The sequence below is a fragment of the Phocoena phocoena genome, chromosome 11 (assembly GCF_963924675.1).
Source record: "Phocoena phocoena chromosome 11, mPhoPho1.1, whole genome shotgun sequence".
Taxonomy (NCBI): domain Eukaryota; kingdom Metazoa; phylum Chordata; class Mammalia; order Artiodactyla; family Phocoenidae; genus Phocoena; species Phocoena phocoena.
The window spans coordinates 53,404,379-53,419,166 of NC_089229.1; the positions used below are offsets into that span (position 1 = coordinate 53,404,379).

The 14,788-nt window shown below is 45.3% G+C and overlaps 1 protein-coding gene across 1 annotated transcript in view; it reads left to right on the forward strand.

Moving 5' to 3' along the window:
• PPM1H (protein phosphatase, Mg2+/Mn2+ dependent 1H) overlaps positions 1–13,942 on the forward strand; it is a 257,523-nt gene extending 243,581 nt beyond the window's left edge. Inside the window, exon 10 of the mRNA XM_065887438.1 lies at positions 13,573–13,942. Coding sequence (XP_065743510.1) covers positions 13,573–13,720 — 148 coding nt within the window. The 3' untranslated portion in view covers positions 13,721–13,942. The remainder of the gene's footprint in view (positions 1–13,572) is intronic.
• The last annotated feature ends 846 nt before the right edge of the window (positions 13,943–14,788 follow it).

The following is a 14,788-nucleotide window of genomic DNA, read 5'->3' on the forward strand; positions in this document are numbered from 1 at the left end:
AATTCACAGTCCTCAGATGAGAATGAACCAAAGCTGTGATCTTTAACAGGGAAGAATCTCAAAGAGATAATGTTGAGTTTTATAAGCCAGTCATAGAAGAATACACATATTATGATTCTAGGAAGCTAACAATATATCACTTAGGGATACAGATATTAAAATTATAACAAAAAGCAAGAGAATTAACCCAAAATTTGGATAATGGTTACCTTGGGAAGAGAGGTGTCAGAGGGGAATGTGTGCTTGTGGAGAGGCCCATAGTGAGCTTCTGAGATATTTGCTGGTAATGTTCTGTTCCTTTAGCTACATGGTAGATGTATGATTGTTCATGTTATTTATAACTGTATATCTTTTTCATACATCTGTTTGTATGTTAGCTATGAGAGGCAGTGTAGTCTAGTGGTTAACAGTGTGGATCTAGCCAGACTGCCTGAGGTTAAATCCTGGTTCTGCCCCTTCTAGACTTTGTGACCTTTGTGACCTTGGGGAGGTCTCTTAACCTCTCCATGCCTCAGATTCCTCATCTGTAAAATGGGGGTTCCAGTAGTCCTGACCTCATCCTTATATATAAAGTGAAGTGCTTGGTATATAGTAAGCACTACTGGGTATTTGTTGTTGTTATTCTATGTTTGTTGCTATACTTATATGTTTCCTATCTTTCACAACAACAACAAAAAATTCCTTCAGGAAGAAATTAAAGCTAGACATTCTTTCTCTTTCTAGAATTGTGTGTATAAATTTTCTCAGGCACAAAGGAATCGATGGTACTGCAAATAAGATTCTTTTATTTGAATTCGAAGACATTTTGTTTCCTGTTGAGCTTTTAGTTTTAATCTGTGTTTTATATCCTACTTGTTAGCAACATTCTCCTGTTGATTTTCTCTACTGTAATTATTTTCATAAAGCTTTGCGAAGCCATCTGACAGGTATGAGTGAAAAGGCACCCAACGCTTTTTAAAATCTCTCCAAGCTGGCTTGGTTTTCCTTACCAGCCCCCGTCTCTCCATGGCAACAAATCTGCCCTCCAGGGAGTGGTAACCTGTGGGCAGTGCTGTCACTGGGCAGGGGTATGCCAGGTCAGAATAGGTTCCTAGGTTCATGAGATCTGTTACCTACAGGGCTTACAGGGATCTCCATGGAACAAAAGGGCAGGAAAGAAAAAAGGTTTTGAATTTGCCTTTCAGGGAAGATGGCAAACCAAAGCCTAAGAAAGAATCCTGTGTCAGATAGATGAATGAGTGAAAGGAAAAGTTATAAAATCGGCACAGTTTCATTGCTAAGAGATGAAATATCTGGCTGGAGATCAGAAAAATTCTGGTTGGTTTTTGACATCTTAAAACAGTGAGACCTTATGGGGGAAGGTATCTTTTTGCCAAATAATTCCCATTCAGATTCATTCATCTGGGAAATATTAAGGACCTATTTTATGAGCCATGGCCACTGGGGAAGAATTTGTGAAGAAAACAGACCAGGTCCCTGCCTTCTTGGAGTTTAAGGTCTAGAGGTTACAAGAGCATAAGGAAGTTAGAATATGAATGATTAAAAAGATAGCACAAGGGATAGGCAAGAAAGCTTCCCACTAGAAGGGATGTCTAAACTTAAACGTGAGGCGTAAATGAGTGTATGTCAGTCAATGCAAGGTGGGGCAACATCAGGGAGAGAGAACATGGTGCTTTCAAGGAACCCAACAGTCAGTATGGCTGCCTGGGGTTAGTGTGGGGTAGTGTCCGCAGATGAGGCGTGAGAGGTGAATGGGGCAGGTCGTGTCAGACCTCAAGCACTGACAAAATGAATGAATGTGAAGATTAGTTGGAGGGAAGAGAGTCTGTGATAATGATATGGAATTTGTGTGATTCATTCATTCTGATCCACAGTCAGAAAACATTCTGGACAATCTGATGGTGAAAATATGAGGTATGGATTGTTTCTCTACCCCTCTGTGCTCCTTAGTAATTTAAGCCATATTGGGAAATCAGATAAACTTAATTTATTTCAAACTCAGGCCTTAGGCATTACGTAAAATGATGTTGTCTTTCATGTGTGTGCCATATTTGCATGTATCTTTGTGATTTGGAAGGAGGGTACCACACTCACACCCAGGCTTAGTGTGTTTCCTTGGGAGGCGCATGGAGAGCTCAGTCCCAGAAGCCACGGCAGTGGGTTTCCTGACGGTGCCCTCCCAACCGGGAGCTGTTCTGACCTTGTCATGCAAAGTAGAAATAGGAGTGGAAGTCGTCCTAATAACTTTTAGCCTAGGTCATAGTTTCTGTGATGAAGAAAGACCCGCTATCATACCCTTCCCGTGGCTCTATGAGCTCTTACTCAGCCAGAAGGATACATTTCTCCCCAGATGTAGCCCAGGACCACAGGTTTGCCTATTTAGTCATGTGAGTGGTGGGAATAGAGGGTTTCTGGGTCCAGACCTGAGGGGTCTGACCAGGCTGGCTGATCGTTTGATGGAAAATGAGAAAGGGAAGTTGCACTCTACAAGGTGGGCCTCCTGAGAGATAGGAAGGGCAACAAGAACAACAAAATGTTTCTTCATTTGACGTTTTGAATGGGCCTGTTTTGAGTTTTGTTTTGTTTAGAAATTCAGCAGGACAGAAGGAGGCAGGGCATTAGTCCTGTGACAGGAAGGACTTGAAGGCTTTGCCATTTGATCATTTGGCTTTGTTCATGTTGTGTGTAGGTTTTTTCTTTTTCTTCTCCTCTTCCTGGCAGCCATTCTTGACAGATTGCTGGCACTGTCTTCCTCTGATGACATCCTTCCCAATAAAACATTTAAAGTACCATCTCCCCCTCCAGGATGCACTGTGAGGGAAGAGGTGATTAAGAGAGAGAGATGTTTGCGAAGTTCTGACCCTCACACCATCCTCTCTGGCAGAGGTGGGGTAAAAATGAGCTATATGATCTTCCTGACCCCAGCGTATCTTATTAAGTCCTTTTGCTGTTCTGAACTGTCTCGAGAAAGGAACCAGAAAATTAAAAGAAGGCCTTGTGGACAGGCCAGAACATGAGTGCAGCTGCCCTTTTTCTTTCTTTTCTTTTTACTGGATTATGCCCTGAAGTGTAGCAGAGCTGGCAGCTCCGTGCATCCTTTGTGGGGTCATGAAATGAACCGTTGATAGGAAATATACCAAGTTCACATTTTCAGGTGGCGTGGTTGGAATTCACGGGGGTTGGGCTACACAACCTGTCATTCTCTTTACTAATTCCAGTAAGATTCTCTTAGGAGGCCTAAACATCCTGCAAAATTTGGAAAGGGTGCTCAGAGAGAGGCGTGGAAGGGGTTTTCTGAGGCAAGATATCTCAGACTGATTATCTCCTCTGTAAGGCTGGAGGTTTAGTGGCAGGTCTCCCAGAAAGAATATTCAAAATGGGCAAGTACGTAAATATGCAAAGAAGATGCTTAGTAATGTTAGAAAGGAATAAATTGTTAATATTACTAACGGAGATAGGTGTGGGCAAAGCTGAGTGGACCTTGGGCCAAAGAACACATGAAAACATGTCATGGATTTACATTCCAAATGCCCAGGCAAGACTTAGCAAGGATTTTTTTGCCCAGTCCTTCATTTCCCAGAACCTGTCTGTGGAAACCTCATCTTGGTAACTTGGACCAAATGACCTTCAGTGCCCCTGCCATGTCACTCTGGGGGCTTATGAAGGGGTATTACATCTGTAAGTACCAACATACTGTAAACTCCAGACAGCATCTCCCTAATAAGAGAAGCCTTCTGGATGGTCACGCTTCAAATGTTCTTCATATCCATGCTGTCCTTGGCTCTGATAACTGTGTACCACGTTGATGAGGAAGAGATTAATCAGTAGAAAGTTAACACTAAAACACCCACCAAAACTGACAGCAGGATATTAATGCAGGTATTAAATGCTAGTTTGTATTACCTTGATAATATGAACCATTTTGGCAAAAGACAAAGGTTCTTTTTATGAGATGTTTCTGTGAGTTGGCTGAACTAACTTCTCCCACTGCCATATGGTTTTTTTTTTTTTTTTTTTTTTTTTTTGCGGTACACGGGCCTCTCACTGTTGTGGCCTCTCCCGTTGCGGAGCACAGGCTCAGCGGCCATGGCTCACGGGCCCAGCCGCTCCGCGGCATGTGGGATCTTCCCGGACCGGGGCACGAACCCGTGTCCCCTGCATCGGCAGGCGGACTCTCGACCATTGCGCCACCAGGGAAGCCCTGCCATATGGTTTTGAAAAACTATGCCTCAAATGTAAAAAGAAAGGGTTCCTCCCATCGCCGGCCCCAACCTCACATCAGTTACAGGTTTTAAGAACAAATTGGTGAGTGTTTTATCTCATGTTGAAGACTAGATAAAATCTGCATTTTTGTTTCTTTTGCAATGTTGAGCATATTCAGATCCGTGGGAATGTGGACGTCAGCCCACCATCCTGCCTTTGGCAGCCTCTGAACTGCCCACTGCCAGGCCCACCTTTCCTTCCTCAGTGCTGTTGATATGGCCATTGGAGCAGAGCTGTGTGGCCACTTAGTTGGAACATAAGGGCATTTTATTTATTTAATTTTATTTATTTATTTATGGCTGTGTTGGGTCTTCATTGTTGCACGCGGGCGTTTTCTAGTTGTGGCGAGAGGGGCTACTCTTCATTGTGGTGCACGGCTTCTCGTTGTGGAGCATCGGCTCTAGGCGCGCGGGCTTCAGTAGTTGTGGCACGCAGGCTCAGTAGTTGTGGTTTGCAGGCCCTAGAGCGCAGGCTCAGTAGTTGTGGCGCGTGGGCTTAGCTGTTCCTCGGCATGTGGGATCTTCCCAGACCAGGGATCGAACCCATGTCCCCTGCACTGGCAGGCAGATTCTTAACCACTGCGCCACCAGGGGAGCCCCCATCGGGGCATTTTAAAGGGCTTCCCAGGGACGATGCAGAAGGAAATAGTCTGATATGCCCCCTCCTATCGAAATGTTGCTGTTTGGGATTTGAACTAAAACTCACACCACCTTGAGAAACCAGGAAGCTGGTGCTGGGGCAGAGAGGTGGACGAGGCCTAGTGGGTGTTCTCGCCATCTCCCATGGGGGTGGGGAGCTCTCCCTAGTCCGTGGCCTTGCACCTGCTGACACACACCCCCCCAGGGGACACAGGGACAGTGTTGTGGGCAGCGGCTGTCGCTGTTCCCGTGTCTCAGGGTACTCCACCTGAGTGAAGTCCCCACACTCCAGGCGGGACAGAAGCTGGTGTGAGTACCTTCAGTGGCTTCAGAGCCAGACAAGGGACACATGTGGCTCAGCCCCCAGCAGTGAGCCTGAGGCGGGCCTCCTCCCAGGACAAGTTGCCTGGTTCTGAGCACAACAAAGAGCTCCCTCCAAGTCACCCGCCCTCACCCCACCTACCCCGTTACCATAGATCCCTGCCAATGTTCCCAAGCTTGGGAGAGCTTTTCTACCTCTTAAATCTCAGAGGCCTGCTCAGAATGCAAAGAGGATTCCTTCTCCTCTTCCCATCATACTCTATTACTACGGGGCCTCAGCAGATGGAAGCTGCCTTTTATATGCAAATATTCGGAACCCATTAATTCCCCAGTTCCTGCCACCTACCCTCCCTCTTGTAAGACCCTGTCTGTACCATCCAAATGGCAAATAGAAGTTCCTGCCCAACTAGAACTGTTGGCTTTAAGGCCAGTTTACAGCCTGAGGCCTGAAACGGACTTATTTTTGACACTCCAATCTGCTGATTCAGATGTGGTCTTGTGGGAAGAGACTCTACGAAAGGTGGATGACTGCGGGCAAAACTCTTGGTGGGGGAGAGAGGCCTTTTATGTCTAATGAGGGAAATGCTTTAGGAAGGTTCTGTTTACCCCGGCAGGACCTTTGAGGCATGCACTAGCATTATTCCAGATTCGAGAGGCTAAGGAGTTTTTCCCCAGCGCCCCCGATGTGGGCGGTCGTGCAGCCAGGCTGGGACCCGTGGCAACCCAGCCCACACCCGGGACCCTTCGTACACCCCACCGAAGAGGTGAAAGAGCTAAGAAGTGCCCAGAGGTGGCAAGGACGACAGAGACGATGGAGGATTGGCCCTCTGGCCTCCTTCCACCCTGACTTTAGCGTCAGTGGTTGTGAAAAGAGCCTCCGGCCTTCCCGTGGTCCTTCAGCCCCTCTTCCTTTTCTGCTTTTCTTCTCTCCCCTACTGTCCCTCCTCTGCTCCCTCTGGCTCGGCCCGAGGAAGCCTCGGCGCCAGGCCCTGTGCGCCTGCCAAGTCAGACCCCTCCCGACCGCCGCCCCTTTCAGCAGAGCTCGGCCGATCGATATGGAAAGCTTCAGCCAGAGAAGAAAAATGCTCTCAAAGTACAAAACTGGTCTCCCTGGGAGACTCTCCGTTAGGAGGGGTGAGTACCCCAGCTGCTCCCGTACTACTTCCCGGATGCGGTCTGACCAAGCCTTCCGCGTGAGGCCCTCAGGCCGGGCCCTGCTGCCGCCCCACAACCAGCTTCCAGAATCACGGAGCTCCTCGGCCCCTCGTCATCCCGGCCGGGGTGTCACGGAATCCACGATGCTTTCGCTGTCATCCGCTGCGCCATGTTCTTCTCCGCTGCTCCCCTGTATGTTCTGTATTTGTATTCCATGTTTTGACTCAAGTTCTCTCCCGCTGCCTCCTGCGCCCTTCAGCCTCTGGCGCGTGTGCCTTTGTGTTCAGCACCAAACTCCGCAGAACCCTCCTGTCTTACTGCCACGTGAAGCAGTCTGTTTTGTTACCAAACCAGACAGCCCTTGTCAGGTGGAAATTGCAGGAGAATGAAAGGGGGGAGAGGAGCAGCAGTCCTTTCCCTCCAGAGGAAATGTCTCTTCTTTTCCTCAGGTACCAGTCTTGATAGAAAGCAACCTTAAAGGTGGTTTCCTGCCTGGGGCAGATGGCGCTTGACTAAGGACGCTCGTGAGTGCTAAAGTGTCCGTCAGCCTGGCTGAGATGGGAGCTGGGGCCAAAGAAACCTTCTCCTAAGAACTGGGTGCCTGGGGTTGTGTTGAGGTGATCAGCTTATGAGGAAGGATCCCCACAAGTGGCCTCATTTTACCTAAACACCATTTGTGACTTCATTTGAACACCGTGTCTCCTGTAGCGTGAAGGAAACCAGGCCTAGACTTCAGCTGCGCTGTTCGGTTCCTGCAGGCAGCGTCTAAGCAGCGCCGTTCAGTTGTCCGTGCGGACTGCTCTTTCACAGGGGGGACGCCGCATTCGCATTCGCCAGGGAAGCCTCGCAAAGAGAAGTCAGGTGGAGGAATCCGGCTCCCGGCCACAGTGTTGGAAGCAGTGGTCCAAGGCGTTCTCCCTAAGCTTCCCGCTCAGGTTGGGGCATCCTTCCTGCAGGACGTGGATGATGGCAAGGACCTGATGAAACTGAGGTTCTGTGAGGAGGGGGGTGGGTAGGCCCGCCACACAGGAAAGTGTGAGGCTAAACCTCACACCACACGTAGGGTGTGGGGATCCTAAAGCCAAGAATCGCACCTACAACGTGTTCTAGAACTGGAAGAACCCATAACGTCCCCCAGTAAAGGCACACTTAAAAATCTCTGTAGATAACCCAAGGCACACGGTGAACAGCCCTACTGAAGAGAGGCTCCTATCTTACCTTCAAACCTACCACGAGAAAGGATAACTAGATACAACAGAGCCTTCCCTCTGTCCCCCCAAAGAAAACCTAACAGAACGGGATGAAAGAAACTTTAAACATGTACAAATAGAACCATAAGGTAAGAAGAGACGGATTTGGAAAAGAACCAAATAGAAATTTGCAATGGTGAAAAATAAGTCATTGAAATAAAGTAACTCGCTGAATGGAGAGAATAGTAAACTGCTAAAGTATGAATTAGTGAACTGAAAGATATTACCAAGAGATTTTAAAAAAACAGGAAAGAGGTTGAAATCTGGAACGTAAAATGAGAAGGATCTAACAGGAGGAAATATAAAATTATGGAGAAAACATAAAAAATAGAGGGGAGTCAGCATTCAAAAAGTTCATGGTTGAAAATTTTCCAGAATCAGAAATATCTACTCAGTTTGAAGGGGTAAAACTAATTTCCAACCATGATAAATAAAAAGAAATCCTCATTATTATGTCTCAGTGGAACTTCATACCATCAACAACAAAATATCAACAATAACAATTTAATAAGCTACCAATGAGAAAAGACGTTTACTTATAAAAAAAAATGAAACAAGGGTTTCTCTGGTGGTGCAGTGGTTAAGAATCCGCCTGCCAATGCAGGGGACACGGGTTTGAGCCCTGGTCTGGGAAGATGCCGCGGAGCAACTAAGCCTGGGCACTGCCAACTGCTGAGCCTGCGCTCTAGAGCCTGTGAGCCACAACTACTGAAGCCTGCACGCCACAACTACGGCAGCCCACGTGCCTAGAGCCCGTGCTCTGTAGCAAGAGAAGCCACTGCAATGAGAAGCCCATGCACTGCAACGAAGAGTAGACCCCACTCGCCGCAACTAGAGAGAGCCCGTGCACAGCAGCAGACCCAAAGCAGCCAAAAATAATAAATAAATCAAATAAATAAATTTATTTTAAAAAAATGAAACAAGACAGGCTTCTCAACAAGAGAGGTCAGAAAAGATGAAATATTATGTCCAAACTGCTAAGGTAAAATAAGTCAGTCTAGAATTCTATACCTGATAAAGTTATGATCCAAGATTAAAGGCAAAAATAAAGATTTTTGTGGCCCCAAAACTTGGTGAGTTTATCCCTCACAGACCACTGTTAAAAGCATTACTAAAAATGTACTTCAACAGAAGGAAATCAAGTCCAGAAGAAAGGAATGGACTTCGAAAAGCAAAGAAGTTACTATGTTGGTTTATATACATCATAATAATTACTTAATAGGAGTTTAAAAACAAGGCAAAATTAAAATACTAGGCAATAACATTACAGATGAAAGAAGGCATTCTAATATCTTTTTATTTTCTGGAGAAGGACACAAATATTGATTGACATATATTAAAAACTTAAGCATAGCTGCTAAAACAACAGAAATAATCAGTTCTCAACTAGTAGAGAGAGGAAAAAGGTATTCAAGAAAGCAAACAACCTGACAGAAATCAAAGGAAGGAAAAATAGAAAATACTAAATAAACTTTATGTATGTATGTGTGAATGGTGGCAAAAATAAATTCAGAATAGCGGTTTTTACAACAGGTTTAACGTGCATCTTAGTAACTATAAAGGTGAGATTTTATTTTAATTAGCCATCTACCAATAATGAAACACACTTTAAATAATACAAAGTTTAGAAGTCCTACAGTGCCTTGTGGAATTTATCATTGGCGAATATCAGGTTGAGAAGGTAGCACTGAAAACGACTACGATTTCTTACTTAAGAGACTGGGGACAGCATTAACTAAGGATGATAGATGAGAAAGTCCCACCTTGGCAGTGAAAGTAAGTTAACATTTATTGACTCTTCCTGAGTCCTAACTGGGGCCTACCAAGGAAAGTAAGAAGAGCTGTGCCACGTGTCATGGAAGCCCAGACATAGGAGAACTTGGAGTGTGCCGTGGTGTGGTGGGCAAGCCAACCTCAACACCTCCCACCTCTGCAAACAAAAAGGATAACTCAGAAGAACAGACAGGAGATGTCAAGAATAAAGAAGATGGCCAGAAGTACGGTGTCTGTGCTGGAGAAAGGTCAAGTGGAATGAGCACGGAGAAGTGTAGGAGGCTGGATTAGCAGGGTATTGGGCCTACTGGTAAGAAATGAAGGAAGAAAAAGGGAAGTAAGAAATGGAGGAAGCAAAAATGGGTCTTCTCTCTCTTGAGAGTTCACCGAAGGGAAGACAGAATGGATGACAGAGAGAAATGCAGGCTCAAGGGACGTTATCTTGGCATAGGCAATAACCAGTTTTGAGAAGAAAACCTTAATTTTCTAGAGCCCTTGGGTTTCCTGGGTAACCATCTTTTCTAGGTGACCTAATGCTGCTTTTTAAAATACCAAAGCTAATTTTGACCATTTTTTCAATACCCAAAGTCTCCAGCAATAGCAATATCTGGATGGTCTCTTGCCTTTAACTATGGATGATGCTCTTATGTGACTTAAATAAAATGAGGTAGGCACTGTTTTGATTTTAACTTTTTTTAACTGAAGTATACTTGATTTATAATATTGTGTTAGTTTCAGGTGTACAGCAAAGCGATTCAGTTTTAAATGTATTTTTTTCAGAATCTTTTCCATTATGGGTTATTGCAAGATACTGAATATAGTTCCCTGTGCTACACAGTAAATCCTTGTTGTCTATCTATTTTATATATAGTAGTATGTATCTGTTAATCCCATACTCCTAATTTATCCCCTCCCCCCTTTCCCTTTTGGTAATAACCGTAAGTTTGTTTTCTATGTCTGTGAGTCTGTTTCTGTTTTGTAAATAGATTCATTTGTATTATTTTTTGGATTCCACATATAATATTTTTCTTTCTCTGCCTGACTTTATTTAGTATGATATTCCCTAGGTTCATCCATGTTGCTGCAAACGGCAATATTTCATTCTTTTTTATGGCTGAGTAATGGTCTATTGTGTGTGTGTATACACACACACAAACACACACACACCCCACGTCTTTTTTATCCATTCATCTGTTAATGGGCACTTGGGTTGTTTCCATGTCTTGTCTATTGTAAATAGTGCTGCTGTGAACACTGGGATGCATGTATCTTTTCAAACTAGAGTTTTCATCTTTTCTGGACATATGCCCAGGAGTGGGATTGCCAGATCATGTGGTAGCTCTATTTTCAGTTTTTTTAAGGAACCTCCATCCTGTTCTCCATAGTGGCTATACCAATTTGCATTCCCACCAACAGTGTAGGAGGGTTCCCTTTCTCCACACACTCTTCAGCATTTATTGTTTGTAGACTTTTTAAAAAAATTAATTTATTTAATTAACTTTTTTTTGGCAGCGTTGGATCTTCGCTGCTGTGTGCAGGCTTTCTCTAGTTGCAGTGAACGGGGGCTACTCTTCGTCGTGGTGCGCATGTTTCTCTCGTTGCGGAGCACGGGCTCTAGACGCACCGGCTTCAGTAGTTGTGGTTCACGGGCTTTAGAGCGCAGGCTCAGTAGTTGTGGCTCGCGGGCTCTAGAGCACAGGCTCAGTAGTTGTGGTGCACGGGCTTCGTTGATCCGTGGCATGTGGGATCTTCCTGCACCAGGGATTGGACCCATGTCCCCTGCATTGGCAGGCAGATTCTTAACCACTGCGCCACCAGGGAAATCCTGTTCATTTAACCTTTCATTTAACCTTGTTCTGATCTCAGCCATTGCCCCATGACCGCCAGACCTGTGATTACAACAGAGACCGGTCCTGACTTCCTTCATCTGTTTTTTTAACATTTTTAAGTAACTTCCTTTTGCTGCCAGCCATCTTTTCTCTTACTTGCCATAATCTTCTGTGTCTAGTTTGCTCATGAGCTGAGTTAAGGTGTGTTCAGCCCTGACAGATGAATCTACGAACTAGTATATTGCCTCAGCCAGCTTTCTGAACTTGAAAGGCTAAGGTCTAGACCCTGGTCAATCACTAGGGTAATAAACATCAACTGATATTGATGGTAGCCTTTCCCTGTGACGTTTTATCTCAGACATACAATTCAATATAAACCCAAGAGTAACCTGGGGTGAGCATCTGAGAGCTCTTCTGAATATAGTATATGAGTGGCAGTATGTGGATAAGGGGGCATGTATTTGCCTCTTTAGCCAAAGGCCTCTTTGGAGTCCTTTCTGTTGATTTCGTGATCCCAGTAGGAAGGGAATCCTCAGAAGGCTAACTGGTGGCCCCTTCCCTCAAGTGTAACTGGAGATACTTCTGCCTCAAAACGGATAATTCTCTCAATAAGGATAGAAAAAGGTGTCTCTCCTACTCACCTACCACCCATCCTCTAGGAGGAAAGTCACTTATTTTGTATTAACTAAAATAGCCTCTCTCTGCCACCTTTAGTGTGTGCTACACCTCTCTCTGCCTGGGCTGTCTGAGTAGACTTGAGTCTCAGAGACTCCACAGCCTGGAATCTTGACAATCCTGAGATTATTTGCTACAGACCTTGTTCTTAAGTAATGTAACAATGGGGCTAGATGCAGGTCTCTTTTAGCATGAGAGTCGCTTAATCCATAAGGGGTTTTAACAGAAGAAATGCAAGAGGCTTCTGGTGTTCTGAATCCCATAACTCACAGTTCTGAAGGCAAGGCCGAGTGACATTCCAAGCAGGGAAAGGCCACAGTAACATCAGGGTGGTCTGTTGTTTAAGGTCCACAGGCTGGCTTCCAAGAGGCCTTCCTTACAGGGTGACATTTATTATCTTGGTGATTTACCAGAGGCTGGCTTTTAGCTTCTTAGGTTCGGAAACTGGTTTAATCAACACACAAAGAACAGATTCATTATCAGAGCTGGGCTCACCTTAACCAAGCTTTCATGATTGATCTGCAAACTGAAGAAATGCCAGTTGACGTTTATATGGAGAAATTGGACTGACGTTCTTAAAGTACAAATGACTAGCTCACTCTTTCTCTGTCGGCAGGCCACACAGGGAGGCAGATCATAATTAGAAGGTTATATGGTGAACATGAAATCAAAATCGAGGGAAACTGTATATTCTATGGCAGAAGCTAAGAGTCATCCATCCTCACTAAATATGGTCCTAACAGTGGAACTAAATTTCTTTGAAATCTGTTGGATAAGACTCCCTCTGCCTCAATCTGTATTTGGACAGACACCTGCCAATGTTTTTGTCTCTTTGTTTTAGGCCTCCAGGCTAACCTAGGCTACATACACCCAAATCACCTCCCACATTAGTCTTTTTCTAGATTTTAATGCTTTCCATCCATTTATGGCATAGTCATTAATTCTTCTTTGAGTTTATGCTCTAAGTCTCAGTGAGCAATCTTATTTTCAAATTCTTGGGGATCCCTCACTGTACTTACAGTGGTGAAGAGAGAAGAGTGTGGCATTGATGAGACGGTGGATGGTACAGCTTGACCACACCGAGGTTTCCCAGTCATGTACCAATAAAACCTTTGCATTTTTACTATGCTCCTTTGCTACCTGCGCTATCATTAACATTTTTCTTTAAATCAACTCACTTTTTAAAAACTATTTAAAAAGGAGATTTACCCCTACCATAAGTGGAAAATGACGATCCTTTGTCCTAAAAGCAATGTGGCTCTAAAAATAAACATTGGAAACAAAAGTTCTTATTTTTCCCGTATACTTTTTTAGCTACACACTGTTTGCTGTAGAAAGCTCTGAGCCTGAGCAGATATGTGTTAAAGATACACCAGCACGAAACTGGGACTCTTTTGTTGACATCAAAATTCTCAAAAGAGGACTGAAAAGCAGAACAATTTAGGAGGTTATTTATTGTATGTAGAATCTTGTCCCTCTACCACCTAACTAGTAGTCTCACATTAGGCATCACACATTTGGGAAAAAGATGGCCTAGGTTTTTGTGACTTTAAGGATGTTTGAAAACAGTTCATACAGCTGTAGTGATGCCTCCTTCCCAGCCTCGCCTGACCCCCGATTCTGCCTGATGCCACACTGACAGTCTCATTCCTGCCTCTCCCTGTACAGGTACACACTGGCGGCTCAAGACCTGGTGATGCGTGCCCGTGGCGTCCTGAAGGACAGAGGATGGCGGATATCCAATGACCGACTGGGCTCAGGAGATGACATCTCTGTATATGTCATTCCTTTAATACATGGAAACAAACTGTCATGAAAACAGCCCAGGGTTTTAGAAGGACAGAAGGGAAGAAAGCTGGGATGCCTCTGGGCAGGGCGGGGCTGGGAAGTGCCCTAGCAGAGTTCCAGATGATGCCACCTCTTCCCTGCCCAGGTGGGAAGCTTGCTGCTGAAAGGCCTCTGGCTGAGCTCCAAGAGGACCCTCGGGCTTCAGTTTCCTCTTTAGTAACAGGTCTGGATACTCAACAAGAGCAAAACATAAAGGCTACGACTGAGTGCTGTGTTTCTGTCGGTTCCTTTCATAGGCCTCCTAGGCGGCCATTGCCCATTTGGGGGCACATCCATCATATTTATTTTATCCAGAGTAGCTGGGGCAGCCCTTTGCGGGTGTCACTGGCAGAAGACTCTTCCGCCTGCCAAGCTGCCAACTTCCCTACGGGTTAAAAGTGCTGCATTGGAGAGTTGGGGATCATGCCTCAGAAGATGTAAGCGCCCATCTTCTAGTAAGCCTGAGATTTATTTCAGGGAACACTATCTGTGTGTGTGTGTGTGTGTGTGTGTGTGTGTGTGTGTGTGTCTCTCTCTCTCTCTCTCTCTCTCTACTGTTTTTTGGTGCCGGTGGGGTGTGGCAGGGAATTTTTTTTTTTTTGACATTCCTTGAATCTTGTTTTCCTTCCATAGAACAGGACAGGTCTGGGACTTTCCAGGCCCCTGTTGAGGAATCTGTGTGTCCAAGTCCAGCCCAGACTGTCCCCATATCCCGTAGCCCACACCACCCAGGCCGCCATCTGGAGCGGTGCCCTGGCTGATGGAGTTCAGTCTTTGTTATGTAACAGTTTTTCCCTGAGTTGCATTTTCTCACCAAATCAGTGTGTTTTTGTGGAAATATGGGTGTTTCTCTGGACCCACAGTTCCTCTGTCATCTTCAAGGGCCCCCCCTGGTGTGGGTGAGGTCTCTCCGGGAGAGTCTGGATTTCATTTCTGGAACGGTTGGCCCTCCCCCACCCGCTGTGCCATAGGGACAGACACAAAGCAGAGTTGAAGCGAGCAGGTTAAGAGGTTCCTTGTATCAGTCAGTTCACCACACCCCATCTGAGGACCACTC